Genomic DNA, 26,277 nt, shown 5'->3' on the forward strand with positions numbered 1-26,277 from the left:
AGATATCTGGCGATGAACGTAAACTTGGTTTCACAACACACATTTTGGACACTTTTGCATTTACTGCATCAGTGCAGCATGACATGCCTAAAATCAACATAAACAAAGATGGTGACAATCAACCAGACATGCTGCACACGGTCCAATTTGCGTTAGTTTTCCTCCTGAATACATCACTGCCCAGCATGTCTGCTAACCAGAACACATCCGCAGCCCTGCCTTCATATTCTGGTGTTTTCCGCAGCACGAGAGGCAGCAATGTGGGAGCTGGAAGAGCGCCACCTGCAGGAGAAGCACCAGCTGCTCAAGCAGCAGCTGAAAGACCAGTACTTCATGCAGAGACATCAGCTGCTGAAGCGGCATGAAAAAGTAACGGATTAGAGAAGCAGATGCAGGTTTTCATTGGACATACTTGAGATGTAAAAGTTTGCGTTTGCCCGTGGTAGGAAATGGAGCAGATGCAGCGCTACAACCAGCGGTTGATAGAGGAGCTGAAGAACAAACAGAATCAAGAGAGGGTCCGCCTGCCCAAAATCCAACGCAGCGACGCAAAGACTCGCATGGCCATGTTCAAGAAGAGCCTCCGCATCACCGTCGCCGCGGCCATGACGCCAGACCAAGAGAGGGAACGCATAAAGCAGGTGCAGAGTCACACTCCCGTCTTTCACCCAAGGAGTAGTACCTTGGTTTTCCCCTCTCTTTTTTTGTATCCACATTAGCTCACCTCCTTACTTGTTCTTGCTTTTCACAAATATTTGTTTTCAATAAAGCTCTTCGATTCTTCTGCTCTCCGTCTAGTTTGCCGCGCAGGAGGAGAAGAGGCAGAAGAGCGAGAGGCTCAATCAGCACCAGAAACACGAGAACCAGATGAGGGATCTGCAGCTGCAGTGCGACTCCAACATCCGCGAGCTGCAGCAGCTGCAGGTCACACTGACACTCTTACACTCACCGACACTTCACTCTGAAGCAAATAAAAACCGAACACTAAAAGTCAATTGGTTGTTGGTTGTAGCAACACTTATTGGAAATTAACGGCATTTGGAAATGTTTGTTTCCCCCCTAAATTATAGAACATGTACGGAAAATGTACTGTCGAGTTGAGGATGTGTTCATGAAAATCTGGTGAAAGGCCATTAGGCCCCCTTCTCTGCTGCAGTGCCCCCTGCTGGACAACTTGTGCTAACTAGCACTTTCTGGCTTTGGCTGTTTAATAGTGTTTTAAAATCCTTAAATTTGCATTTTCAGACCCATTAGAGCCTTGTGTGGTTTCTCACCATACTTTTTTATTCTACATTTCTATTTCAAGTTTTGTTGATACATTGCTTTAAAAAATATATGTTTAAGAGCTTTTTCCAAACACTTGGAATTTGAATCCAGAATCAAGGTGTTTTCTTCAATTCCTGTAAAGTATCTTTTGGAGATGTGTGATTTCATTCTGACAAGGCTGCATTTGAACAGGGAAAATAAGCAGGCATAAAAACGTAGCATTACATGAAGCATGCTTTAAAAAAAAAAAGAGAAAAGGTTTTACTAGACTAAAGTTTTTTTTATTTTGAGATGGGTTTTTTTCTTTGATTTTTACAGTATAAATCAGTATATTGCTATTACTGCAGACAAATAGAAAACTTTCTACGCTAATGACGGAGAATAGCACATGCAACAGTTTAAAAGCAGAGCAGAGTGTTGTTAGGATGTGAGTGCATAAAGAGATCAGCACTGACTCATGTTGATAACATCGTTCTCTTGCCTTGTTTACAGAACGAGAAATGCCACCTGCTTATTGAACACGAGACCCAAAAGCTGAAGGAGCTGGATGAAGAGCACAGCCAGGAGATAAAAGACTGGAGAGAGAAGCTGAGACCTAGGAAGAAGGTATGCTCTTCGGTCATAAAGTTGCTCACAGCAGGTTTCTTTCAGCAGAATTTGCATTGTAAGGCTGCTTTTCGCTGCTTCCCTGCAGGCACTAGAGGAGGAATTCACGCGGAAGCTCCAGGAGCAGGAAGTTTTCTTCAAGATGAGCGGGGAATCCGAATGCCTTAACCCCACCACCCAAAGCCGGGTGTCCAAATTCTACCCCATCCCAAACCTGCAGAACTCAGGTTTATAGCCTCGTGTTTATGTTCCTCAAATTGAACTCCAGTCAAACTTTTATCTCCCGCCCACCCCGTATCCCTGATGGGAGTGTTTTTTTGTTGTTGTTCTTTTTGTCTCTGATAAACATCGAAATGTAATTTGTGCTTTGATTCTGCAGTCAGTGAGCTTGATGTGCCTACACAACGTTCCCTCACCTAAAAGCATTTTCTCAGCCTGCTGGGAAATATCTAAGTAATATGCACTTTTTTGAGCATGAGAAGACTTCCAAGGTTTGCGGTTGTTAGCTAAGATCAGCCATGCTTGTCAGAATATTATAAGCACAGCCTGCAACAGCATAAATAATCTCCAGTGCCTCACACACACACACACACACACACACACACACACCCTCACACCCTCCACATCCCATTTCTGACATGTTTACCACTCGCAGTAAATAAATGAAACCCTTGAATGTTTTGCACTTAACGCGATTGTCCCTGTTGCATTTCACATTAGCTGGTGATCAAATCCATTTGGGGAAAAAAAAAATCTGTGGCTACACGTAAAGTAGATCTGGGAGTAGAAAAGAGGAGTGTATTTACTGTGCATACTGGATCTAATGTTATCATAGGGCATAAAAAAAAAATTTGTCATAAAGCTGTATCCAAAAAACTAGAACGTACCGTGTTCGTGTGACTACAGAATAATCAAGAAGTGTGCTTACCAACAGCATTTCTGTCTCCTCCAGAGACAAATTGATGTATTTATTTATGACATACTGTTACTCTCCCTCGCCCCAAAGTGCTGTAAACACCGTCATCCTGTTCAAAGAATAGAAATAAGGTCACTTATTTGGAGCAGCGTTCGCACAAACAGATGGTTTGTTGTAAAGTTTGAATTGTAAAGGAATGTAACTGCACTGGTTCGCCACTTGAGTTAAAGAATATTCATGAAGGTTCAGAGACTTGATCCTTTGCCTCACAGAAGCCTATCGAAACTCCAGATGACTGTAATGTTTCAGAGTTTTTCCTGTTTAATTATTGCGCTCGATTTTATTTTTATTTTCTTGCATCGTTTTAGTTTTCTAACGCTTCTCTACCTTGATGCTGCCGTTGCTTATCAGAGTACCTGTTACTGTATGGATGTCAGCATCTGAAGCTTTCAGCTGTATGTTACATCATCATATTCATTTGTTGCTGCTCTGTGGTATATTTTCTATAAGATGACTTGAACATCAGTTTTTTATGAATGCTGGATTTTTCTTAGATTTCTTTTTTTTTCTTCTTTACATTTTTCTTTTCAGTTGCATCGTTTTCAAGCGTCACTCTCCCATCATGAATATTCCTATAATATGCATTTTTTGATGTCAGATCTAATGTATTTAATGCATCTTTATAAAATGCCCATTTTCTTTTCTTGTAAATAAAACCCTGACTGTTTATTTTAGACTGAAACTGTTTATAAAATAGTCATAAAAATACAAAGACTCCCAAATCCAAAAATAGATTTATTATTATATATTTCTTTTTTTGGTCTGGTACTTTAATCCAAAAGGTTCATCCATGTTTATAATTTACTTTCTCCAACACTTAAGGCATATAGAAAATATCAAATTCAGTGCTCTTACACAAAAATATACAATTAAATCATTCGTGTCTTTCCGAGTCCATCTCTATAACAATACAAACATATTTCTCTTCTTTATACCAAAAAAACCTTTCAAGTAAATCTCAAACCTTCGTAAAATGACCCTCACTTTGAGGCCGAGTCTAGCTCGTGTTTTTGTTAGAGGCCGAATGGTTTAAAATATTTTTATGGGGCCGATGCGAAATAAATGCTTTTCAACGCTTCTATAGTCCTCGATACATATAATCCTCAAATGTCAGCAAGTATAAAAAGTAAAAAGAGCAGATGCTTGCATTTGAAATAAAAAGCAACCGCCGCTTATTGCTTGGCAAAAGCTGCCCCCAGGCTAAGGGAACGTAAGCTTCTAACTTAGCAAAGTAAACATTACACACCCACAAGTTGAACAGTGAAGTCTGAGCCTTCTAAGAACCACAGGCCAGCACCTCTACAAGAAGCATTTTTAAAGAGATGATTGCTTTTTTTTAATTATTTTCCCAAACCAACCTGTCTTGGAAAGAAACAGTAAAGAGCATATTTGTACAGTTTAACAACTAAAATCTTAAAAACAAAAAACAATTAAAGCTGATGTGGAATATTGCGTCGGCCAGCAGGACGGCCTTCAGCTGAAGCCGGCTTGACGTCGACGACGCTTTTGACGAACTGCCCCTTTATCGCCTGCATCAAAAACAAGAAGAACGGTTAAGATATTTAATGATTTATGGGGGGTTTTTTTCAGATATTTTATCTTTTAGATGAGATCGGATGTTGCCGCTCAAGTTACCTGCTTCTCTCTTTTGCACTTTGTGTGGAATCTGGACGGTGAGGGGCGCTGGGATTCCAGGTAAACCTGGAGGTCCTGGATCACCTGTGATCAAACCAAATCTCTTTGCTTTAGTTTTATGAAAAATCTCTACAAAAGCTGCAGAGTTTCATCAGGTTTGTGCAAATCTTACCCTTGTCTCCTTTGGGTCCGGGGTGCCCTCTCTCTCCCTTTGGACCTGGGCTTCCTGGCGCGCCGGGAACGGTGCCGTACCCTGAGGAAACAAAACGAGTCGTTTAAAAATATTTGCCTGTTGCCACATTATTATCTTCCTGTTTTTGATGAAGACGGTGGAAAGCTAAAACTCCGCATCCTCACTCCTGAAGAAGTCCATCAGGTCAGCCGTGACGTTGCCATAGGAGCCAATCACACGGCTGTAGCCGGGCGGTCCTGGAGGGCCCGGAGGACCTGGGGGTCCTTGAATTGCTCGGACGTTTGTCCTCCATGAACCGTCGGAGATGTACTGCTGCAGCAGGCCTTGATCTGCAGGAAAACCAGACATTTTACATCCTCTCAGAAGATGCAGAAACTGTTTTTCTTCTCAGTCTGACGTTATACTTCCATTTTCCTAATGTCAAGTTTGGGAATTTTATTATGTTTTTAAAAGTATGATAATAATGGGCAAAATTATTGCTCATTTAGAGAAGTATTGAGAAAATCTTGCAGCAGCACTCACTCTTAATGTAGTCTGTAACTTTCATGGCGACGTTGGAGTAGTCGAGCGTCTCAGAGAGCCTGCTGACATCAACGTCTCTCCGCTGGGAGCCATAGCTACCGTCGCTCTGTTGGTAGCTGTGGCTCTGTATGTAGCTCTGGGAGTAGCCAGGCTCTCCGCGTTCTCCCTTCTGACCCTTTGGACCTTGAGGACCTGGAGGCCCGACAATGGTACGTCGAACGCTGTCGCCTGAAAAAAAAAAAAAAAAAGAATTTGAGGTTGAACGTGGTGCGGCAGGTTTGCTGTGTGTGCATATTCTGAACACGACTTTCTGACCCGTGTCAATTAATTAGCATCAGTCCTTTTGTTAGAGGAATCAACAGGTCACTGGAATCAAACAACTTTCAGCTTGATCCGTTTTATTCAACCATTTTATGCACCATGTCCAAGTACAGATTTTTCTAACACTGTTCAGTGGGGAAATTATTATAAGAGGCTCAAAGTGGAACTGTTCTCAGGCCAGTGAGTTTACGAAAATAAAATAAGTCAGAGGAGCAACAGAGATGCAAGACATTGCAGAAGGGAGCCATGTTTTCTAATACATGTTGGGGCTCTTTAAGGCTGCAGAAGAGCGAGAGAGAGCAGGACTTTCAGCACTCAACAGAAAGGCTGAAAGGATGCAGCAAAAGGGGTCGTTTTATCCTTTTGAGCTTAACATGAAAAATGCTGTAAAATGTTGGCAGCCTTTTGGAAATCTCACCGTTGTAGTAAGAATCTATCATTTCTAGGAAATACACTGACTGCTTTCTTGTGCTAATCGCTAAAATAAGATGGAAATATAAAACCCTCTAATGTCCATCGTTTGCTTACCCCAATCAGCAAACGTTTTTATTTTTATTGCCAGCTCATGTGGCTGCAAGATGAGCCCAAATCATCGACCCGCCACCACCGTGCTCGACAACTGCTGAGGGGTTTGTGCTAAAATGCTTTGTCATATTTTCTCCACTTCAACGTAAACAGCGGAATCAAACTTTCACCTAATTTTCCATATCTGATGGGGAGCAGCTAATGTCTCATTTCATTTTACCGCATGTATTTCTGAACTAAGGGGTGCACTTACTTTTACTATTAAAGCATTTGCGTATGTGTGTGTGAGCTGTTAGATTCTTACTAGACAGATACTGTTGAATTTCAGCGCGGATGCTCTCCCGAGGGAGATTTCCACTGTAGGACACTGATCCGGTGACAGCGCCCGGTGGGCCCTGGGGACCTGGAGGGCCCGGGGGTCCAGGGAGACCTCTGAATCCAGAACCTGAGACAGAGCACAGTAAGATCACGTTACACACAGGACTCAGATTTATGCTTATTACAGTAGATGAAGTTGTGAAACATGAAATTGATTTGGTCGTCATCTTTATTTCTTGTTGCTTCGACGATGTGAACATGGACTAGACCGGAAAAATGTTATAACGCCGACTCTGCGTTTCTAAAACTGTCTGTTTTAAATACAAAATGTTGACCCAAACTCAAATGGGCTTTAGTTTCTTTCAGCCTCACCCTGCAGGTAGCGCTGAATTTCCTCCAAGCTGTAGCCACGACCTCCCGATCCGTACACCGTCGCCGTGGAGACCCCTGGGGGCCCCTGAGGACCAGGAGGCCCAGGCAGCCCTGGGGCACCAGGAGGACCTTGCTGCACAGCGGAAGTGATCCAGGAGCGGAAATCTGAATCTGCGTGGATGAAGACGGTGATTAGTTTCCACTCTGCGTCTGTAAAGACGTGTAAAACTGACAGAGCGCTCTCACTTCGGATCAGAGCCGAGTAGTCGATGGTGGCGGTGGTGAAGCCAGAGCCTCCTGCGCCTGGAGCTCCGGGGGGGCCCGGCAGACCTCGTGGACCTGGCGGGCCTCTCGCAATCCCCCTCTCTGAACGTCATAGTAACCTCAGTGATTGACCTCACCTCCCAAGGTTACGGATTTCTGCTGTGAGCTGTTCTTACCGTTCATGATATTGAAGACATATGTGGCTATCTCCTCTACTCTGTAAGTGCCGGAGAGTCCTCCTGAGGCCCCTGGGGGTCCGGGAGGTCCTTGAGGCCCCGGTGGTCCAGACAAATATCTTCTCACGTCATCTCCTAGACATTTCAAACCGCAGACACACAGATCAGACTGATACACCCTATGAAACTTCAGTGTCTGCACCGTCCAATATGAGGATAAAGTAAAGACACAATGGCTTTCAATGAATTTCAGTTTTTCTGTCACCCCACATGAGGAAAATTATTATTTTCTATAGAAAGATTTCGACCACGTGTGTCAATACTCTGTAGACACTCTTTCAACTAATAGAGAACACGGTTTGATCCTGTAATGGCATATGAAGAGGGATCTTCCTTGATCCGTTCTCCATTTTCCTGGATCATCAAAGGCCAGCCGTCTCTTGCTAATTTTATATGTGTCTTTGTTTCAACACAGCTGAATCAAATAATTCTGTCATAACAGGAGTCTGTAAATCCTGATTGCATGCTAAGGAGGAAATTGCGCCATGTGGTCTAAACACACTTGTTTAGACCAGGAAGACATTTAATAGCCACAGGACACCAACTGTTGAACTTCAAGACCCCTAATCTAGATCGTCTAGAGTCCTGGATCTTTGATTCCCGCCTCCCTTCCTGCTCCCCTCGCTAAAACCTATTTTATAGTATTCAGACTTGGGAAGGAAGTTGAGTTTGGATTTGCTGAACCGTTTTCCTTGTTGATTTGTTGTTGTGTTTCAGGTGATTCTTCTGCTGAACACACACCTAAATATACAGTTTTCTGGTGAAAGGGCACAAGATTTGTACGTAAACCATCTCTGTATTTTAACAAGGCTTCCAGACACAGGCCTTGTTTCTGGAAGCCTGTGAAGAGAAACAGGCCCACAGCGTTACGGTTCCTCCACTGTACTTCACAACAGGAACGATTTGTTTTTCTGTTTCATCGTTTCTACTCTGACAACTTTCTTTAGGACTGAGAAGTAGTTCTTATGATGACCTCGGCAGATGTGCAGCTCCACCGGGTGTTTGCTAACTGCCGCTGCCGCTAGTCTAGAGAAGCATCGTGGAAATAGGCGGTGCTTTGTGAGAGCAAGCGCTTAGGCACACCCGAATGGTTGCCAAGGGAGATTAAAGGATTTCTCAAACATGCATGAAAAATCAAAGCAACACTCCAAGTGTGTTTTTGATGAGGGAAAAACATTACAACATAACATAAAGCTGAAAAATTCATTTTACATAACACCTCCCCTGAAAAGTACAAAATCTTCTGAGATTAGGTCGGTGTAACACATATATATTCACCTTTTGAGGCTTTCTAACTTACATTTTCACTAGGGATGTCTATACATCTTTCAGGAAGCTGTTTATGTACTCACTCTGAAGCATGGTGATGAGAGCGTTGACAGTCAGGGAGCCAGAGGCGGGCCCAGGAGGCCCAGGCGGTCCTGGAGGTCCCTGAACGCCGATACTGAAGCCTGAGTCTGAACCTGAAGTTCCACAGTTAAACATGGTTACAAACAGCCAACTGTGACCTTTCCTAAAGGTCAAAGGTGGGTCCCCTTTATACGACCGATATCAGGTCTTACGTCGCAGGTATGCAATGATGCGAGTAGAGATGTCGTCTATAGACCCTGAGAAGGTCCCTGGGAGTCCTGGAGGCCCAGGTGGACCTGGAGGGCCAGGTAGACTGCTCAGTCTGTATCTACCTGTAGGGACCAAATAAAGGCATATCAGTAGTTTGTTCCCATCTTCCAACTCCCTTGTTCTTGGATAAAGACTTACTCAGATAGTCTGAAATGTACTGTCGCATCTCAGTGGAGGAAGAAAAGGAACCAGGCAGGCCGGGAGGCCCTGGGGGCCCTGGGGGCCCAGCAGGGCCAGAGGTGACTGAGACTGAACCTGGAAACATAAGATAGTCTGTGTTTTTTTCTTTGTTTGTTTCTCACAGGATATAAACAATCAGTGAACAAGACTGAAGAGTGTTTAGGAACGTTTTGAAAATCTCCACCTCTTGATGCGCCTGGAATTCCTGGAGCTCCAGTGTCTCCTGTCAAAGCAAAAACACACACGTGTGATGATGACGAGTCCTCAAGTAAAACACAAGCAACAAAGCAACGAGGCAATTCATTCATCTCAACGTTTTGTTGTTTTTTTTTAGCTCCAAACATTAAAATCTGTGCGATCTTCATAAATGTGAACTACAGAAAGCACCTGTGTATCCGCGGGGTCCAGGAGAGCCTGAAACAAACACAGAGGCAACGTGATTGTGAGTGGGAGCAAACCCACGTCAGTACACACAGGTGGATTTATAACCATGATCACCTGTTGCTCCTTTAGGTCCAGGCTGCCCAGGCTGCCCAGGAGGTCCTGGTGGTCCAGTATAATATGTTCCTATAAGCACAGCAGCAGAAAAGTGTGTGTCACAACAGGCTGGAAACGTCCTGCAAACTGCAGAAACTAGATAATAAACAAAAACTAAAGACAAGCTGAGACTTTGGATTTTACCTGAGCTGGACGCAAAACCCACATCTCCCTTTTCTCCTTTAGGTCCTGGTATCCCATAACCTAAAGAGCGATACGTAACGGCATTTAAATTCTACCCGGACATTGCATCATCATCATCATCATCTCGTCTGCATGCGTTGCCGTAGCAACTGTTGCAGAAGCGAATACAAATACTTGCCTGGCTGCCCTGGAGGCCCTGGTGGTCCTGGAGGTCCTTGTCTCGAGTCGCCTGATGAAAGCACAAAACGTCAGAAACCATCCGAGTCAGCGAGATTCGGGACGCCGCCTGATCTCTATCTCACCTGGACGTCCGGGAGGCCCAGGTGGACCCGGTGGCCCAGGTATGCCACCGAAAGAGGAGCTTCCTCCAGCGCCGAACTGCCCTGAAGAACAAACCAAGAATAAAATGTTTCAAAAAAATATAACAATTACTTTTGCACCACAAGTTTGATAAAGAAAACTCCCTGAATTCTCTAGCAAATTATAGAAAGGGCGGTGACAAAGATGCAGGTAAAGACTTCATCAAAATCCCACGATGAGACTTTTGCATCAAGTACTCTGAACAAATTAACTTTTTCACATTTCATCCATAAAACTCGGTGTATGCTCACGGGATTTATCTGCTAAACCAACAGTAAGTGTGTAAGGCGAAGGAGAACTTACTGAAACTACAGCAGCCGATTCAGAGTCTATCAGGGCTGAGCATCTACAGCAAGCATCATTGTTCCCTCTTCTTTGCTAAATGGCTCAAGCTCAGTTAGATTGAATTTAAAGCATCTGTGAACACAATTGTCTTACCAAAGACCATCAATTAGATGTAGGTCTTGACTTTGACTGGGACATTTTAGTTGAATGTTAATCAACTGGAGCCATTCTGTTGTACCTCACCAGGTTAAAAGGTTTGCACCGTTATGGAAGGTGAGCTTCCGGCCTCAACTCTGCTCTTCTGAACAAAAGCGTTCCCACATCACGATGCAGCCAACGCCATGCTTCACTTCACAGTGAGTTTTCCACGAGCTATGAAGATGTTTTCCAAGTAATTTCTCAGTTGTGCGCCGCAACTTGTCGAAAGAAATGCGTTTTGATGATTCACTCAGACATCGGTGTTCAAAAGTGTGACTTATAAATTAAGCTGCCGTCAAAATATGTCGGTTTGTTGCAGATTGAGATTTACTGCTATGTAAACACTGCTAATGAGTGGCAACATGCAAACAAATGACGAGATACACAAAGAAGACTTCTAAATATTCATCGTTCACAACCGCAATGTCAGAAAGTTTACAACTTAAATAAAATGTTTTTAGTTTAAAAAAGAAAGAGAGATTTACGGTCAGCGGACTCTGCGTTAAATTAAATTGGAAATTCATCTGCAGGAAGATTAAAAAGGACTCACTCTCTGCTGTAGATGAACTTATGGTTCCCCTGGTTATTCCAGTCTCTCCCTGCTCTCCCTTATATCCTCTATCACCTTTAGGACCTGCAGGGACAAGTAGAACACAACACCTATCAGACTTGCCATCTAAGAGCAAAATGTTTAAAGTAAAATGAAAATATATGTCTACAGCGACCTACCAGGTGGGCCAGGCAGACCAGCAGGGCCAATGGGACCTGAAGAGATCGATTGAAAACATCAGCTGGTTACTACTTGCAGCAGTCACCAGATTCAACGATCTATCATAACAGATGGCAAAAACTTTTCAGGAATCATTTCTGTGAGAGAGAGAGACCTGATAGTCCTGGAGAACCAGCGGGACCCGGGGGCCCAGCAGGTCCAGGTGGTCCTGGGATGCCAACAGAAGTAGAGCCGGCTGGGAAACGACAGAGATCGCTACACCGTTAGCTGCTGTCTCACCGGGTGTGTTGAAAAGTGTTTTGTCATTCTAATTTCCTTCACCTGCATTGATGATTCGTCCAGCTTGACCGGGTTCACCTTTAAACACACAAACGCACGTCAAACAGCTGAAAAACATTCACTGAAAGGAAAGCTCTGCAGGTGGACGGCAGCTGTACCTTTGGCTCCTGGTTGGCCGGGATTTCCTGGAATTCCTAACAACACAAAGAACAGAGTCGACGTGGAAAACATGACAGGAATGAAAGCAGATTTTTTTAAAAAACAAAAACAAAAGAAAGAGGTTCTGTTAAGGTCAGAAGCATTTGATATCTTTCAATCTAATTTGCAGTTGTTTCATTCTCTGTGTATTCAAAAATTGGTTTTTCTGAGTTCCCAGCAGCCCCGGCTGGTGAATCCAATATGGCAGCTGCTATATAACTTGGTTACAGTTTCAGATATAACCTATTTATTTGTATTTCTGACGGTTTGTTTTCTTTATTAAACCAGTGCCAGACAGCTCTGTGCCATTTCTGAACATGTTCCTTTTGTATTTGATTGCAGGGAGAGAAATACATTGTTATTGTCTTGTGTTGCTTGTAGTTGCTTGGTCAAGACCAAACTGCAAATCCAACTGGTTTTCTGACTCATAATTAAAATGTGCACCGAATGTGAACATGGTGACAGTTTTAAAGGTTTATAGAATAAGGATAGTGTTGTAGAAGTTTCCATTGATCTTGGATGAGACATCAGCTGTAGTCTCCATGGGCAACCAATCTGAAGCTGGGAGATTTCAAGTGCTTATGTTGTTTTAACAGAACCTCAGTTCAAAAATCCCTAACCATATTTTTAAACAAGAAGAACTGAATTAGGTTCCTTGATTTTTGTGCTGCTTCCTTAAAAAGACGCCTACCTGGTGGTCCTTGAAGCCCTGGTGTTCCTACAGGGGGAAGGGGGCAACGTGTGTTACAGCAATAGAAAATATGCATGTGGTCAAACAACGAATATTTTAAAAGAAGGGATTTTACCTGGAAGTCCAGCATCTCCAGGAGGCCCAGCAGAACCCCTGAGTCCAGGAGGGCCATGCGGTCCCTGGTCCCCTGAAGTCCATAAAATACACAACTGAATTCATGATGACCACAGGTTGACGCGCTTCAGACCTTCTTGGGAGATAAAATTCAGTGTGGAACTGTGCTGCTGCGATGATACCTTACCTCTTGATCCCTTTTCACCGTCTTGTCCAGAAAGTCCTGATGACAAAAAGCAAAAAGTTCATCATTTCGAAAATAAACCCACAAGACAAGATGTCGCATAATGATCGTGTTTATTGCTTCCGAGCAACCAGTGAGGATCCAGTTAATAGTCTGGAACAGCAAGCTAATGTCAGATTCGATTAGTCAGTCCTGCGACTCACCCATAGATCCTTTGGAGCCTTTCTCTCCTGCTGGTCCTGGTAAACCAGGTTCCCCTGATAAGCAAGACGTCTGGATCAGTAAAGCCATGCAGACCGAACCAAGTTCATAACAATTCACAGAGCTGTGCTCACCTTGCAGACCTCTGATTCCCTTTTCACCTGTTTCACCTAAAATCCAGAATGAAATCAAACTGATTCAGATCATTCGCTCACTCCGCATTATGTCTGAAAAGAAGAGGAGAGCTGCAAACCTTTGAGTCCTTGGAATCCAGCAAGCCCTCTATCACCTGCAAGAGAAAGAGAGAGAAAGAAATCACCATGAGCGCCATACACAACATAGAAACAGTTAACATTTGCTATGCTTTTGTTATTTGTGAGTGGTGAAATCGTGTGTAAAACCAACCTTTTGGTCCAGGTAGTCCTGCCTCACCACGGAAACCCTGAGGACCTGGTTGACGTACAGGAAACCAAGAATGGAGAATATCAAATCACATAGTCAGCTACTAAAACTGGGAAAGTGTGTATGTATGTATGAAAGAAAGGAACTGACCAGGTGGCCCTTGGATTCCTTGTGCACCTATGGACAAAACAAAACATAAATCACCACGACTGCCTGACTTTGCATCTACGTTGTAGCGTTCAGTGCCATCTATTTTACAAAAAGGAACACCTGCTGCAGTGGAGCGAGAGGAGGAGTAACACTCTCGCCTCGAATAGGATGTTACATCATCATCTCAATAAAAATGAAGCGTATCAAAAGGTCCAGGTATTTCAGATTCATTGCAGTGATGTATTTTAAGCATTTATTTATGTTTATTTTGATGAATATGGCTTACTGTTAATGAACTACTGCAGGTGAGATGTTCAGCAAGCTTAGCCTTTAAAGGCATTTAATCTCTGTGATCATGCCCCATGTGCTGGCTCACTTTTTCCTTCCACTCAACTTCCCATATATAGGTAAGGGGGAACACAGCATTGTCATGTATCCCAAAATATTAACTGTACTCTCACGTATGAGAGTACAGTTTATCCCTCGATATGTGAAATCCAGACTCTAGTCTTTCATGTCTGTGCGCCGGCGCTGAGCTTTGGAAAGTCCCACATTATTTACTTCCCTTCACTTCTCTCATGTCATGTCTGTTAAGTTACACCGTTAAGCTCGTCAAGGCATTGCAGCTGAAACAAACTCAAAGTGCATCCTGGGAAAATCTCAGCCAGGTGGTTAATAATGATGTACGTCATTTGACTGTTGTTATGGAAACATGAGCAGAGCTGTTGATGTCCTGCTGGTTGTTTCTCTGACACGCTGTGACTCGGCTGCATGTTTTATTTGCACATAAATAAAACTGTGATCTGATTAGTGAGCTCCACTTTCTTCTAAAACTGGTAGGAAAGGCTGTTAGTACCGCCTCTGAACAAGGCTTGAATTAAAGATGACTCCACACTGCCATCTGGTGGCATTTTTAGTTCATACACCAGAGAGGGCTCTTGATAGAAACATACGGTCTTACTGCATCTTGTTATTTATTTTCTACAAAATTTTAAGTTTTTTTCCACTCATCTTACCTTTTTGTCCAGGGGCCCCAGCAGATCCAACAGATCCAGCTTCACCTAGAGAAACCCAAACACGACATCATGAAGAAACCCCCTTACTTCTGAACCAGAAATACTACAGTAATGGCCTACAACCCCTACACGGAGCCATACCTTTATCCCCTTTGAGTCCAAAGCCTGCAGGTCCTAGGTCGCCTCTAGGCCCAGGTAGTCCTTCGCGGCCCCTGACACCTGGTGGCCCTTCCACTCCATGCTCACCTGACCAGACATTTTGCATTAAAGACATCAGTCCACACCAACCAATAAGTGCCACAATAGAGTATAGTGCAATCTCTTTACCTTGGCTTCCTTTCTGTCCTTTGGGACCTTCAGGACCAGCATGTCCCATTGGACCTGGTGCGCCTGAAAGCAAAGGTCAAAGTCAGGAGGATTATATCATGAAAGTGTTTAACCTTTCAAAGGAAAACGTGAAAATCAGCTGGTTGACCAAAGAAAATGGCTACACACCTGGATTTCCAGGGAAACCAGGTTCCCCTGTTGATACAGAAAAATATTTTACTTTCATGAAACTGTAAAGGAAAAAATGGAAAACAGAGCTCTTTCTTTCTTACCTTTCAGTCCAGAGTCCCCTGAAAAAGGCAAATAAATAAATAAGCAGATGAATTCTCATTACATAAAAGAAGTTTCATTTATTTGGTTTTCATGAAAAAAAACTGTGTTTTACTGGTACCTTTAGGCCCAGGTAATCCCCTCTCTCCTTGCACTGAGGATGCCAGGAAGCCTGAGTCAGAAAAGAGGATATCAATCAACTGAATTCAGAACATGCATGCGGGAGATGCATGTGTGTTTGCGCTTTACCTCTAAATGCCTGTGACTGCATTTCTGACTTCAACATTTGATGGATGGCCATCTGAAGGTAGGCGCTATCTATGTATCTTCCACGCACTCCAGTCCCGACATCACCGCTGGTCCCACCGCCAGTGCCAATGACGAAACTGGTTCCGGAGCTGCCGGAGCTGCCGGTGCCGCCGCCAAAACTGGCACCGCCTGCACTGACACTGTCAGTACCAGCACTCCCAGCACCGCCGCTCAAGCTGGTACCAGCACTGCCGGCGCTCCCACTGAAACTGGTACCAGAGCTGCTACTGGAGCTAGTTCCAGCTCCCACAGCCCCTCCAGCACCACCGACACCCACAACGCCGACATCAACATCATTCCGACTGGCAGATCCGCCTGCACCAGCACCAGCACCAGCAATTCTGATTTGCGTTTTGGAGTCCGAGCCACCTCCACCTGCACCTCCGAACCCGAGGATGAGTGTGTTGTCGGTGCCTGTGCCTCCCCCTCCGCCTCCGCCGCTCACATAGGTGTTGACGTCATTGGAAGAACCGGCGGAGAGCCGACTAGTGCGAGCATTGGCGACTGAGACCTCATTCTCCAGAGTCGATACTTGCTTCTTGAGCTTCCTCACATCCTCGGCTGAAAGAATGAAAATTTTCTGTGTTTACTTTGACAAATTGTTTGTATTTTTCAGTAAACTTAAAGCACCAATTCACACCGATACATTTACATCCTTAATCAGCATCCAGGACATCAAAAAGGATGCGAGGAGTAACTTGTGCTGTCAAAATTACATTACATAAGCACATAATCTACTTGTGAGAAAAAGGCAAATTAACCAGAAAATATTGTCCGTTAGTGCACAAAGCCATAGACAGAGGCAAGGCTATGATGTGATGTAATATTATAGCTGCAAACTTTCATGTGTTTTATTGCAATTTTATATAATAGACCAACACAAAGTGATTTATAATTGTGAAGTGAAAGAAAAGTTCAAAATGTGTTCCACATTTTATTCAGCCATCTTTAGTCTTCCCCAAAGTAAAATTAATTTCATCCGACCGAAGTTCCCTATTTAGTAAATAGGGTCCATCTGTGTGTAACTTATCTCATTGTAAATCAATCTGTTCTAGAAACCCACAGCCAGATTTTGGGAAGATTTGTGGAGAAAGTAAACAGTATCCACAGCTTTAAACATCTCAGAAAAAAAAACCTGTTCTATCCATCATCTGAAAGTAGAAAGACAATGTTGCCTTGTTAAACTAACAGGTCAGACAAGAAGAGCATGTATCAAGGTATTTAGCCAACAAGTAACTCTGGAGAAGCTGTAGATCCACAGAACAGGTGAAAACGTGACAAGGAGAGACACAAAAAGAAAGTACCGTAATACCGTTATACCAAGTACCATTTGCAGTTTGCGATAAGCCATGTAGGGGCACGGTGAGAATGTGGAAGAAAAGTTGAGATTTTGGTCAATATGCCAAAACAGCGTGTGGTAAAAGAGTGCTACTGCTGGTCAGAGATGATGGGAGGTGGAAGCAGCTAAATACAGGGCAACTCTGGAAGAAAAGCTGCGAGAGTCTGCAAGGTACTTGAGACTTCAGCCAGAGGTTCACCTTATAATGGGATAACCACCCTAAAGATGCAGCCAGAACTACAATTAAATGGTTCAGGTCAAAGCATTATGTATGTGTTAGAATGGCCCAGTGAAAGTCCAGACATCAATCCAAAACACACACTAAGACTTAAAAATGCTCAAATCTGCAAATATTTCAGTCTCTAGATGTGCAAAGCAGACACAGACACACAGAAACATTGGGGGCTGTAAACAGTGAAAGGTGATGCTAGTTGGTATTAACTCAGGAAGGGTGAAGGAGGGGAATATAAATGCATGCCATACTTTTCAGATGTTTTCATTTATATTCCATTTCTCACATTACAAGCACTTCTTTGTGTCTATCACATAATATGCCAGTAAACAAGATGCTAACAGATACCTCGGTGATGTTTTTAGTCACCATAATCAAGTATATTTACCGACAATAGAATTGGTTCTTTATTACAAATCAGTGCTGGAGTTTACAATCAGACAATCAAATACAGATGTGATCCTCGCTATTTCATTGAAAAAGTGTTTTCTGGCATGAGGTGGTGTAGCTTCAATTCAGGCAGGAATCTTTCTGGGTGATAATCACATTGGTACTCAGGGGAGAAATATCAAGATGGAAACTTTGCTGTTGGAGTTACAGTGAATGGAAAGAATTTTAAAGTGACGCTTCCATCAGAAGCGTCTCTCTGGCAGTGAGACTCCGACAGTTTGACTTAGTTTTTATTCATGAAGAGTTTAAATTTCTTAGATTTGGAATATATTCATTAACAAACAGAGATCTTAGATGAGTCGTGTGATGTGATGTCATCATGCAACAATTTCCAAAGCTGCACCAATGAATGCCAGGCTGTATGAGAGTGAAGGAGGCATTCAGAGATCAAATTTCCAAAAAAAAGGGACCACATGTACTGTCTCAGTGCTGTGAAATAACATCCTCCAGCTTGTAAAAGCTAAAGCAGCACATTCTCCTGGTCTAAAACCTATCAATCTGACACCTTGTGGTGCCAAAGCTCTAAACTCTCAGGGCTGAGGTGGTTTCTTTACGGACACATTTATTTTCTTAGTATTACTTTAATCAAGTTAATGCTTTTACAAGCCTCTTACCCAGTGCAATGAGGCCAAACAGGAGCCCGAGCAGGAGCAGGCAGAGGAGCAGCAAGCCCAGCAGCCACTTCCACCAGGAGCAGCAGGAGTCGGAGCAGCAGCACAGTCCTCCTCCCCCAAAGACGCCGCTGTCTCTGTGAATCTCTGAAAACAGCAGATTAACCCGAGGAGTTAAATCCCGGCTTTCATCAGCCGTTTTAATCTATCAATATGACGTTTTTCTAATTTATAAAACATCAAAAACAGAAGAAAGATGCTAAAGATGGCTTCAGTTCAGTTTGTGATAATACTGCAAGTAAAGCTCCAAATGGGCTTTATTTAAGGATTAACACCTAAAAACGTTGATGATGTACCTGCATAGGTTGCCTTATCTTTCATCAGGACTCCGGATGTTCCGTCTGATGAAAAAAAAACAAAAGAACAAACAGATCAATTTCCACTATTTACACTGAAAACTAATATTTCTGAAAAGATAAGTATAAGTTATGCTTACAGTATGAATTGCCTGTCTCTGCTTTCAGAGTGCCCGTGTCAACGTAGCTGGAAATAAGCTTCTCCTTCTTTATTGAGTCTCCTGAAAGTGAACCTGTGGCGAGCAAAATGGCAAACAATCATTCAAAATCCGCTTTTTGCACAATCCAATTATATCAATAAACATGGGTTCCCCCTTGTGGTGGAACATGGTAAAAAAAATACTGCTATACAGAGCGTGTGTGGTTTTGCAGTTGTAACATGTTACATCACCAACAGTAGCGTTTTTTTATTTGGGCAAAATGGCTCATCTTCCAGGGTACCACTAACTCATATGGCTACACAATAGGAAAAAAATGGCCTCTTTTCAATTGTCTACTTACGTATTGGGACAGTCGGAAATTGGCCCCCCTTTCAACATAAGAGCTGTACGAAAATATAGGGTTACAACACAGCCTGTTAAGTAGGCTCTGTGTTTGGGTTTTACTTTTTGTCCATCGTGATTCAAGAAAATAAACTGATAAATAAACTGATATTTATACTGAAGCTTAAGCATGTGGGATCCCGGGTTTAAATTAAGTGCTGTGTCTCCTCCTAAGACATGAGATATGCCTCTTTTTCTCCACAAGGGGGCATGAGTTCACCGCTCACCTCCTCCCATATGAGTGCTGCTGGTGGTGGTAAACTGCTTGCCACTGTCTTTTGCCAGAATGAGCATTTCTCCCTCCCTCCTGGCAGGAACGTTCTCCTTGTCAGAGGCCATATATCTGTAGTCTCTCTTATAGACATCATCGATTTGGGACCTAGTGGCTAAAGAAGATGAAACCCATTCAGAGGCCATTTCAGTAAGATAATTAAGCTGCACAATAATTCGTGCAGCAAAAAAGGCAAACGTTTCTATGCTTACCTGTAGAGATCCCTGAGCTTATGACAGCACTGCCGTTTGCAGCGTTCTTCTGGACGCCATACCCTGTCAAATCAAACATACTCTCTAAATAAACCATCTGTTTTGGTTTATTGTTGCCTGGTAGATATCTGATACTCCACAGACAAGCAGCCATTACCTCCCAGGTTAGCGGTTACGTTGCCGCCGCTGGTGGTGAGCACACCGACAGAGGCGGGAGCCAGGTTATTCTGAAAACCATAAACTGGAAACAGAGATGCAGGCACAGAATGACAAACTTAATCAAAGACTTTAGCAGTTAGTCTTTTGTTAAGCTTCTAGTCAATTAAAACATTTAGTGCACAAAATCCATCTGCATATTCCTGTAGGTGTGCCTCCAATTGATGACTCTGACCTGATAGAGATTGCTGTGGGATGGGACTGAGCGGCGGGGAGCCTCCTGACATGTTGTTGGCGCTGACCTGACCAAGCTGGTAGGTGTAGCTGGTGGGGTTGCCAGCGACGACGGTCGTGGAGGAGGGCAGCGTGGAGGTGGACCAGGAGAAAGTGGGAAAGGCCGAATCCAGGGTGTCGTATTGGCCTGATCTCCCAGTGGTGTCATACTGGCCTGATTTCAGACTCATGTCATATCGTCCAGATTTCAGACCCGTATCGTACTGACCTGAGCCCAGGCTAACGTCATACTGGCTGGATTTGACTCCAGCGTCACAGTGGCATGACTTTACTGTGACAGTGTGTTGGCCTGCTTGGACACCAGAGTCGCGCTGCCTGGATGTCAGTCTGCTGTCATAGAGGCCCGACACGTCGATAGTGTGGAACCCATTGGTCTGAACAACAGGTTCAAATAGAGTTGAAGCTGCTGGAGAAAATCATCAAAGAAATAAAAATTTGAGAAAGGAGCCTTACACTATTTGTTAAGTCTACCTTGATCATATTTATATTAGAGCAAAGTATATTTTGCATAAGACTAAACACTACTAACTGATCATTTCATGACACTAACAAGCTCAAATACTGTTTTCTAACCTTACAATGTTGCAAAGATTTACTAGGCTGAATTAGGATTATGAATCAGAATGAGAGTAATCGAAATCGTTATTTTTTTTAATAAGCTCTGACAGAGAAAAATAGATAATCTAATTGTGATATATTGTTTTGATGTATTAAAAACTGATTGATTGCTGAATCTGCAAGTCACACCTCAACAAACACTGTAAATCCCTTTTATTTAAAAGTAACTCAGTTTGCAACCATGAATTACATATAGCACAATTTTAAATAAACGTGGTTGCAGTCATGTGTTCAGTAATTTTCTAGCTACGCATTTCATGTTAAACATTAATTATAATGTTTTCCTCTCTTTTGTGTGATGCACAGGGATACTGTCCATCAAACAGTGATCTTGCCTGTACAAAACACCTTTTTGAGTTTACTGTAATATTATTTATTTATTTATTTTTGCCATAAATTTGAATAAACATTTTTATAAAGCATACTTGAAAATGTTTATAATTCATTCGAATGTTACTTTTCAATGGCTTCAAAATGGACAAAAATATTTTTCTATTAAGATATATTATGTCTGTCACGCTGCTAGGTTTTTACTCCTTCCATCAAGTTTTAAAGTCATGTTTTTAGATCCCATAATGACAAGCACTTTTAGACTAAAAAGGAACAAGATGCTTGGCAGTAGCAGTGGGACAAATAGCAATCCTGATTAAATCATCTGGGTCAGAGACAAAGTGTCTAAGAATGTGCTGCACATGCATATTTGTAGCTCCAGTAACAGAATATACCTGACTGAGTGCCCACTGAGACGGTCTTGGTCTCCACACTGGCTTTTTTAGGTACTGGCAGGGTGACTGAGGCGGAGGAGCGGGTTGGACTGACGCTGCTGGAGCGTCCCTTCAGCAGCTTCTTCACGTCTTCCAGCTCTGCCCCTAACACACCAGGGCCATACAAACACCGTTCAAAAAAACTCAAAGAGCAAATCTGTGTCAGTGGCAACTTAACTTTAATGATCCAAAATAAGTCAAAAGAAAATCTATGAATAAATAAACCCTTGAGGCACTAACCTGCCTGCAGAAAGGTTTCAAGTTCAAAGGCTTGAAAAGCAAAATTTGCTTTGTTAGTTTGGCTCTTTCTGTTTTTGTCGAATTTTATTGACTGAAAATTATTTTTATTATTTATTTCTCCACAGAAATCTTAATGCAATTAAATAATAGTGGCATTTTTGAGACACACGTTTCTTGTGATGCAACAACAAAAACTCAAAATGACTCAAACGTTTTAGCAGTGATGCTAAGCCGGTTAGTTTTGGCAGAAATTTAGATTTCATGTGATTTTCTTTTCTCTCTCTAAACATCAGTTTTTTGTGGATTTTATTCATTACCCAGCTGGCCTAAAGAAATCAGTTCATCATGGATAACATTATGGAGATAGGAAGAAGCTAGTTCAACCAAGCTAGGTTTTGTTAAACAGTTAGCTGTTTCTCTGTGAAAAAACAGGTTAAAATTTACGCAAAAATGTAACTACACAACAAAATTAACAAATAAGTGGTAGTAATCATTATTAAGTATAATAATATTATAAATTTTCAATAATCTAGTCAGCTATATCCCTTCTTTTGAGTCTACGTCTCCTTGGGTTATCAAACGGAAGTTAGCTGAGTTGTTTTCCAAAATGTTTTATTTTTTTTATAGGTATATATTTTAAGGAGGCAAAATGCTGCATTTATAATAAGCTATAGTAAGGGTTGTGATCTAAAGCATTTCAGTGCTTTTGTGTATTCAGTAAAACTGTTTTTAGTTGATATGTTGAGGAACCCCACAGCGGAAAAAAATGTAAAACGTTGAAGTTCTTGAGAGAAAGCTTTTTTTTTTATATTCTACATTTAATTTTTATAGTCGTTTTTGCTATGCTGTGTAATTTAAGGAATAGCACTTCTTCTACCACAATGGAGAAGTCAGAGACCCATTTTAAGGGTCCAAAGGTGGTACTGAAAAATTGTTATATGACTGATTGAATAACAGTAGTTACTGACTTTAATCAGCAGGGGGCGCAACAAGCAGCACTTTTCCTCCTCGGTATTTTGCTTCCAGAACAGGAGTGACTCATTTGTACCATTCCTGCCACCATGATCTGGCCCTTTTACTTTTTCCCCACATTGTCTTACTGCAGAGCAAGTCAAAGCTGTCCCTGTTTCAACCCCAACCTTACTGTTTCTGTTCATATAACTAACTATACATGTGCAACTAATAGAGAAAAAATGTCGAGGCATGTGAGAGTTGGAATTTGACTTTGTGATATGCAGTTTTCGAGCCAAAACCTCTGACAGCGACATAACTCAAAAACAAAAATCCCGCATGAGAAATAATTTAACGCCAATGCACTTCTTTGAAAGGACTCTCAGAAAACTTTTTTTTGGTGCTTTATGAGGAGTTGCGTAACAACTGCCAAAGGATCAGTGTCTCCAGTGGTCTTACATCTTCCGGCAGATGGGGAGGCACTTTGCAATCTGGCTCTGATCTCGCTCTCTGGGAAAAAAAAGAGAAAGAAATCAAAGCACACATTAGTCTAAGGAATCTTGATTTAATAAAAAGAAAAAAAAGCAGGCCAAGACAATTTAGCGAGATGGAGCGTAAATAACAATGGGCAATAAACCTGAATACCTCTGCTTTCACTCCTCCCTCTTGTGGCACCGGAGCCTAAGAAGGAAAGTGGAAGGAAACATCAAAAACACATCTGTGAAATCACAAACTATTTGATACTATACTTGTTTCAGTCTTACAGTAGTTCCCATAGTCTTTGCGTGGAAATTCTGGGGAGGAATTACCACTGGAACTCCCTAGCAGTAAAACACATATGAAGAGTTAGCGATCTCCGTGAGTCATGCCTGTTTCCTTCAAGTTTTGGTTTCCATTTGTGGCCTCCTCTGGTGGCAACTCAGGATCCTACCGTCGTAGCCTCCCGAGCGGCTGGCTATGGCCTTCCTCTCTCTGAAACCTGGCGACAGCCCCACTGATGACCCCCCAGTCTGAGCTCTCCTGGCACCACCCGACGAGCTGGACCGAACCTTTGACACGGAGCTCACGAGATAAGTGCTTCCACTGCTTCCTCCTCTTCCTCCTCCTCCACTCCCGTAGCCCTCTCCATCGATGTAGCTTCCGCCACCTTCACCTCCTCCAGAGGAATCTCCTCCCAGGTAGATTCCTGAGGAGGAGCTGTAGTTACTCGTCACGCCTATAGAGGCTGGAGAGACAATAAATACATACTTTTTAAATGAACTTGAATTTGAACAACCTAGGTGACCAAGCTCCAGTAAGGTGCAGATTATTGGAGCTCACATTTAAGATACTCTAAGTAGTGCACAGAAAATCTGAAAATTGCTTTCCTCCAAATGCTAGTCATAAAAACACTTCACCAAAATATGGATGTCATAATGATCTCAAAGTGCTACATTCAAAGGACGTTTTCTGGATGCCTGGGCAAGATTTATGTTTTTTCTTCCTTGATTTTTCTTGTGTTCAACATCAGTTATCAGTGCATCTTTTTTGTGTTTCAGTATGAAGACACAACGTCACAGGAGAAAAAGTGCTTGAGGATTGCCTTGCTGATCATTTAACTCTTCAGCATGTACAATTTGCTCACCAGATAGGTTAGACTACCACACATATTTTGGACATATTGAATGATTTGTGCCGAATAATAATTACGCACACGCGACTGCAACAGAACTGGAACAACTGTCTTTCAAATATCACTCACAACAAACTAGGACTTGATCTCATGCCACACTAAGCTGTCTGCGCTAATACAAATTCACTCACCTCGGCATCCCGGATGCTTGAAATTGAAAACTTGAACTTTTATCTGAATAAATTGACTAATAGTTATTTGACCAGGTAGGGATCCTGATAGAGCATTAAAATTCCATCCCTAGATGCCCAGTTGATTTGTGAATCCATAAAAAAAATAAGACAAAGTTATCAAGGTAAAAACTTTTGAATTCCACAATCTTGATCCCTGTCGCAACATTCAGCAAAAGCACTGCGCCCAATTTCAGTCGCACTAGGCACCCAGCTATTTGTGCTGTCGTGGGAGCTGACGAATCAAAGGCTTGACACATTAAATCCCTCCTCCCATTTACTCGTCTCAATCTCAAATCAACCTAAATATAATTTAATGCGACACGCCTACGCTCTAAAGAAGAAGGCTTGTTTTTAACCTTGTTATTTTGTTCTGCTACATTCCAGACAAAAAAAATAGCATTTTTGTACACCAAACTTTTCTAGTATTAGTAAAACTTTGAAATAATTTTTAAAGCCATCAGACGTCCATATTTTATACATCACTCTTAGTAAAACTCTCAATTAAATTAAAGATAACTGTGTACAGGACTTAGCAATTTAATTGATTTAATTTTGTCTGCATGATAACGTGCATTATCCTAAGCTTGAAAAATTCTTCCCTTTTGGTAATAGTTCATATGTGGCTCATTAACACCTGAATTAGCTCAACTGCAGTATAACTCTGCTTTCCGTTTGTTTGAGCGGCCACTGCATCGACTTTAAATTGCCTCCTCCACTTTGCCTGGAAGCTCTTTAAAGTTCCTCTCTTGCCCAAGCCCAGAAATCTTCTGCCCTACCGGGGCTTAGAAATACAACATCGCCAAACTTCGCTTGGAGACAAACCCACAGCTTCCCACAACTTAGCCGACGAGTGGAAAGTTGCTCTCACATGAAGAGAAGTAGGTCCCACTGCTGTTCTGCGTTAAGACATTCTTCTCAAAACCCAGCCCTCCGGCACTGCTGGACATATTCCTGTGATTTGATCCGCTGGTTCCCTCTGGCAACAAGGAGACAAACAGCAAAACAACAAGAAGCTGTTACTCATTGGCTGCTTCCTTTAGAAATAGCTGCCTCGTGATTTTATTACACTTTTGCCGTATACTGACAACAACGTAAGAAATAAAAAAGGCGAAAGCAGACTCACTTGGTGGGAGAGAAGTCAGTCGAGTGGTGGAGGTTACGGTCTCTGTCAGAACTGATGAAAAGACAAACAGTTATCACTGTGTGCTGTGTGTTTGGTCTACTTCTGTGTTCTTCATCTCATTTTAACAACTACTGTGTTAGTGCTGTGACTGTTTTCTAAACTGGTGCCGGGATTCCGTTCAGGCAGCAGCAGCATATTTTCTCAATAACGCTATCAAACGAGGCGCCGTGAAACAATAAATTCAACTAACAATGTTTAACAGATGAAAGAGAGCAATGACTGTGCTGACTGGTTTGAGTTTATTCTTGTACAACGCAGATACTTTGAGTTTCCTTGTTTATTACACAGTTTTTGGCCTCGTCAATTCACTCATGTCTCTTATTCTTGAAGTTGGAATATCTTCCGATGCAAACTTTGACCCTAATGAATGACAATTATACAACTACAGTTCAAATTCATGACTGCTCAGTCATAAATAAATTGCACCAAACTATAAAACTATTTGACAAGTGAATGTTTTCTGGTGGACAGTTCGAGCCCAGGGCACAACGTTACATAAAGTGCTTTGGTCTGACAGGCCAGCAGGGGGCCGGCCTGTGAGCAACAACAAACCATAAAACGTCTCATTTCTAAGGAATTTATCAAGACTGAGCCTTTTCGATCCGTTTTGAGGGCAAATGGGAAAATGTATTTAAGATTTAAAGATATCTGGTATGTAAAAGGAAAACCACAAATCCCTATTTGGAATTTTAGAGAAAGAAATTTAAATTAGTCGTGTTGAAGCTTATACAGAACTCTGTTGTAAGTCAGACCTGACTGCCAGACGAAACTGTAACTTCGCCTC

At 42.4% G+C, this 26,277-nt stretch overlaps 2 protein-coding genes across 7 annotated transcripts in view; one reads left to right on the forward strand and one right to left on the reverse strand.

The window, feature by feature from the left end:
* The window catches only part of slka (STE20-like kinase a), a 23,298-nt gene extending 19,030 nt beyond the window's left edge, over positions 1-4,268 (forward strand). For all 4 annotated transcript variants that reach the window (XM_028006497.1, XM_028006498.1, XM_028006499.1 and 1 more), the window contains 5 exons: positions 245-369; positions 447-641; positions 799-924; positions 1,759-1,872; positions 1,961-4,268. In XM_028006497.1, the coding sequence (XP_027862298.1) occupies positions 245-369; positions 447-641; positions 799-924; positions 1,759-1,872; positions 1,961-2,107 (707 nt within the window). In that variant the 3' untranslated portion in view covers positions 2,108-4,268. The remainder of the gene's footprint in view (positions 1-244; positions 370-446; positions 642-798; positions 925-1,758; positions 1,873-1,960) is intronic.
* Positions 3,571-26,277, reverse strand: part of col17a1b (collagen, type XVII, alpha 1b) — a 26,558-nt gene continuing 3,851 nt past the window's right edge. For 2 of the 3 annotated variants that reach the window (XM_028006496.1, XM_028006494.1), the window contains 52 exons: positions 25,434-25,484; positions 25,179-25,286; positions 23,397-23,690; positions 23,230-23,286; positions 23,111-23,146; positions 22,925-22,975; positions 21,236-21,379; positions 19,834-20,298; positions 19,600-19,683; positions 19,443-19,505; positions 19,187-19,345; positions 18,558-18,650; positions 18,418-18,462; positions 18,065-18,208; positions 15,370-15,990; positions 15,242-15,292; positions 15,123-15,140; positions 15,019-15,045; positions 14,851-14,913; positions 14,665-14,769; positions 14,524-14,568; positions 13,508-13,534; positions 13,361-13,405; positions 13,209-13,244; positions 13,090-13,125; positions 12,958-13,011; positions 12,758-12,793; positions 12,572-12,643; positions 12,457-12,483; positions 11,726-11,761; positions 11,610-11,645; positions 11,443-11,523; positions 11,288-11,323; positions 11,109-11,192; positions 10,018-10,098; positions 9,894-9,944; positions 9,716-9,775; positions 9,533-9,601; positions 9,422-9,448; positions 9,219-9,257; positions 8,993-9,109; positions 8,797-8,916; positions 8,587-8,697; positions 7,175-7,309; positions 6,981-7,100; positions 6,735-6,905; positions 6,349-6,489; positions 5,199-5,426; positions 4,841-5,005; positions 4,656-4,736; positions 4,484-4,567; positions 3,571-4,377 (listed from right to left, as the gene is read on the reverse strand). In XM_028006496.1, the coding sequence (XP_027862297.1) occupies positions 4,322-4,377; positions 4,484-4,567; positions 4,656-4,736; positions 4,841-5,005; positions 5,199-5,426; positions 6,349-6,489; positions 6,735-6,905; positions 6,981-7,100; positions 7,175-7,309; positions 8,587-8,697; positions 8,797-8,916; positions 8,993-9,109; positions 9,219-9,257; positions 9,422-9,448; positions 9,533-9,601; positions 9,716-9,775; positions 9,894-9,944; positions 10,018-10,098; positions 11,109-11,192; positions 11,288-11,323; positions 11,443-11,523; positions 11,610-11,645; positions 11,726-11,761; positions 12,457-12,483; positions 12,572-12,643; positions 12,758-12,793; positions 12,958-13,011; positions 13,090-13,125; positions 13,209-13,244; positions 13,361-13,405; positions 13,508-13,534; positions 14,524-14,568; positions 14,665-14,769; positions 14,851-14,913; positions 15,019-15,045; positions 15,123-15,140; positions 15,242-15,292; positions 15,370-15,990; positions 18,065-18,208; positions 18,418-18,462; positions 18,558-18,650; positions 19,187-19,345; positions 19,443-19,505; positions 19,600-19,683; positions 19,834-20,298; positions 21,236-21,379; positions 22,925-22,975; positions 23,111-23,146; positions 23,230-23,286; positions 23,397-23,690; positions 25,179-25,257 (5,106 nt within the window). In that variant the 5' untranslated portion in view covers positions 25,258-25,286; positions 25,434-25,484 and the 3' untranslated portion in view covers positions 3,571-4,321. The remainder of the gene's footprint in view (positions 4,378-4,483; positions 4,568-4,655; positions 4,737-4,840; positions 5,006-5,198; positions 5,427-6,348; positions 6,490-6,734; positions 6,906-6,980; positions 7,101-7,174; positions 7,310-8,586; positions 8,698-8,796; positions 8,917-8,992; positions 9,110-9,218; positions 9,258-9,421; positions 9,449-9,532; positions 9,602-9,715; positions 9,776-9,893; positions 9,945-10,017; positions 10,099-11,108; positions 11,193-11,287; positions 11,324-11,442; positions 11,524-11,609; positions 11,646-11,725; positions 11,762-12,456; positions 12,484-12,571; positions 12,644-12,757; positions 12,794-12,957; positions 13,012-13,089; positions 13,126-13,208; positions 13,245-13,360; positions 13,406-13,507; positions 13,535-14,523; positions 14,569-14,664; positions 14,770-14,850; positions 14,914-15,018; positions 15,046-15,122; positions 15,141-15,241; positions 15,293-15,369; positions 15,991-18,064; positions 18,209-18,417; positions 18,463-18,557; positions 18,651-19,186; positions 19,346-19,442; positions 19,506-19,599; positions 19,684-19,833; positions 20,299-21,235; positions 21,380-22,924; positions 22,976-23,110; positions 23,147-23,229; positions 23,287-23,396; positions 23,691-25,178; positions 25,287-25,433; positions 25,485-26,277) is intronic. The other variant, XM_028006495.1, reaches the window with a different exon arrangement.

The sequence above is a fragment of the Xiphophorus couchianus genome, chromosome 22, assembly GCF_001444195.1.
Source record: "Xiphophorus couchianus chromosome 22, X_couchianus-1.0, whole genome shotgun sequence".
NCBI lineage: Eukaryota > Metazoa > Chordata > Actinopteri > Cyprinodontiformes > Poeciliidae > Xiphophorus > Xiphophorus couchianus.